Source organism: Danio aesculapii, chromosome 16 (genome assembly GCF_903798145.1).
Source record: "Danio aesculapii chromosome 16, fDanAes4.1, whole genome shotgun sequence".
NCBI lineage: Eukaryota > Metazoa > Chordata > Actinopteri > Cypriniformes > Danionidae > Danio > Danio aesculapii.
Window position 1 is genome coordinate 10,393,465 of NC_079450.1, and position 2,829 is coordinate 10,396,293.

The window sequence follows — 2,829 nt, forward strand, 5'->3', positions numbered from 1 at the left end:
AAATCCACCCAGAAAAAACAACTATAAATTATTCCATACAAACTTAAATTAGTCAGCACAAACAAATGTGCATTTATTAATATTTGTTTAGAAGTCATGTAAATATTGCACATTATACTTAATTAGCTCCAGAAGAGAGATATGCATGAAGTCAGTGCACCAAAAACCTACACTGTAAAAAGTGATTATTTACTTTACTTAAAAACCGAGTAAACCCATCATAAGTTGTAACCTGTTAAGTTGATTTAACTTAATTTTTATATTTCTGCACAGTTAATTTACTTAAATTTAAAGGCAACAGTTTTACTTATTTTAAGTAAAGTCAACTAATCATTTTTTTGTTACAGTGCATTTATCCGACTCTATATCTAATATTAACCAGTTTTTGTTTATGTAATGTCAGTCAGTCTGTACCCGCCTTCAGTTTCTCCGCCATAGTGTGATCATGTCTGGATCCCCCCATGCATGCAGGGCTTTTGGCCAGGCTGGGGTCGCTGCTCCACTGCTGGGGCGTCCTGGCCTGGATGGAGAGCGCATGGATGCAAGTGCTGAGTTCCTCCTTCAGGGTCTCGTTTACCAGCCGATGACGCTGCAACAAGGAAAGACCCTCGAACTGAGGACTCACCACCAGAACTTTGAAGTGGGACTCTGATCCAGGGGGAACGGCGTGCATGTGGCTCTCGTTTATGACCTCCAGGTGCTCAGGATTGAGGGCCTGGCTCAGTTTGGTGCGTATGGTGGTCTCTACGGGACGGGGAACATTGGGGTCCATTTGGTGAGCGAGAGGTCTGGATAAAACAAGGGTGCTGGAGATGGGACGCAGGCAGCGAAGTGCACTGGATAGCATCAGGCATGGAGGGAAACACCTGCAAGATTTTTAAGTTTCATTACAAGCGGTTCACCTTTAAAAATAGTGATTAAAGAGATAGTTTTCAGTTTTTGGTGAACTATGTCATAATCTCAGCCAGAATGACTTTCTTTTTTCTGTTGAACACAAAAGAGGATATTTTGAAAAATGTTGGAAACCTGTAACCATTGACTTCCATAGTATTAGTTTATCTTGCTATGCAAGTCAATGGTTACAGGTTTACATCTTTTTTCAAAATATCTTCTTTAGTGGTCAACAGAATGAAGAAGCTAAAATAAAAAGTGGCTGAAACCCCTTGAGTGTGTGTACATTTGGGTTTTTGGGTGAACTATTTAAATCAGAAATGCCCTAAGTAGTGTCTGCAGGCCAAAGTTGGCCCATTGAAATCTATTATTTGGCCCAACATCCAATCTAAGAGAGTGAGAATGATGGAGAGGGTTGGGGCTAATGTCATTTCTAATTTGACCTAACTTTTGTTTTATTGTTGAGTTATAAAAAAGCAAACTGAAATTTATTTCAATTAATGTAAATGAATCAGATTTTGTTAAATGTACAGTAAATAATATCACTCGACGGATGGAGGACTATGCAGAAGACATCAGTGAGCAAATAAATGCAAAAACTAGTGTAATTCTGTTATAAATTAGATTGTATTTGGTTTTACTGTAATAAGTTCATAAGAAAATGTAATATATGCTGTATTAGTTAATATAAAGCAATGTTTTCTAGTCATTTTAAATATTATTAAATAAATTAAGGAATATACCCATGGCAACTGTATTTACCTTCGGCCCACTGGCCTCAATCAAATTTGGTTTTTGGTCATTCATAAGAAAAAGTTTGGACAGTTCACAAAAAAAAAAAAAACCTAAATTTCCTTAACATGTACTTAAACTCGATAAGTTCGAAAACAAAAGAAGATATTCTGTAGAATGTTGGGAAAAGTAGTAACTGAAACCATAGAAGAAACAAACAAACAAACAAACAAACAAACAAAAATACTATGCAAGTCAACGGCTGATTTTTTCTCCCTCTAGGATTCTTCAGTCTTTTTTTATAATCAACTGAAAAAATAAACTCGGATAATAAACTCGGAATAATAAAATTCACCTTTAGTTTTAGTATCTGACTTATAAAACGTTATTAAAGTGAACCTAAACACTTTGAACACCGTAATTTCTTTAGCAAAACCGAGAAACACTGCAAACGCTTGCTTAAATAGGGTTGAAATATATTGGTCGCCATTAGGTAGAAATCTTATAACTAAAACAAATACGTTACCGGTACAACTACCATAGACATATACATGTACATATACATTGTAACTATGTACAAGTACAGCGTGACACATGTCATAAAATTAATGTAACTTAACATGACAACCAGTTTAAAAGATCAGTCATAAAAAATAAATAGGTTTTAAATATGTAAACATCGGCACAATGACAAATTACAAACTGACAAAATAATTTCACTCACCTTCGGTCTTCAGCGTGTTGTTTCTGTATCACACACAGGAAGCGATTCAGGCAGATCCTCCTTCACAGTTTGGATTGCAAGCAGCTGAAATCACTTTACTGCCCTCTAATGTCTGGACAGGGAGTTACATCAGATGCGTGTTACACATAGGCCTGCAGTATAGAAATGCACTTTGGTTGTGGGTTATATACTAAACGGATTTGATTATATATATATATATATATATATATATATATATATATATATATATATATATATATATATATATATATATATATATATATATATATATATATATATATATATATATAAAAATTGGAAACACCCCATAGAAAGTAAACACCACAGTATTGAGGCACACAATCTGTCATGATTTTTTAAAAGGCTTAACATTTTAAAAAAAATAAAAATAAATTTAAGCTGATCTGTTCAGTCTCGTAAATGTCAAAAAGATCAAGGTCCAATCAAATTAAAGTAGGCGG

At 34.4% G+C, this 2,829-nt stretch overlaps 1 protein-coding gene across 1 annotated transcript; it reads right to left on the bottom strand.

Moving 5' to 3' along the window:
• Positions 1–43: 43 nt before the first annotated feature.
• Positions 44–2,432, bottom strand: bola1 (bolA family member 1). Its single transcript, XM_056475384.1, has 2 exons — positions 2,348–2,432; positions 44–866 (listed from the first exon to the last, which is right to left on the bottom strand). Exon 2 carries the CDS (start codon positions 845–847, stop codon positions 404–406), a length of 444 nt encoding a protein of 147 aa, XP_056331359.1. The 5' UTR covers positions 848–866; positions 2,348–2,432; the 3' UTR covers positions 44–403.
• Between the last annotated feature and the right edge of the window lie 397 nt (positions 2,433–2,829).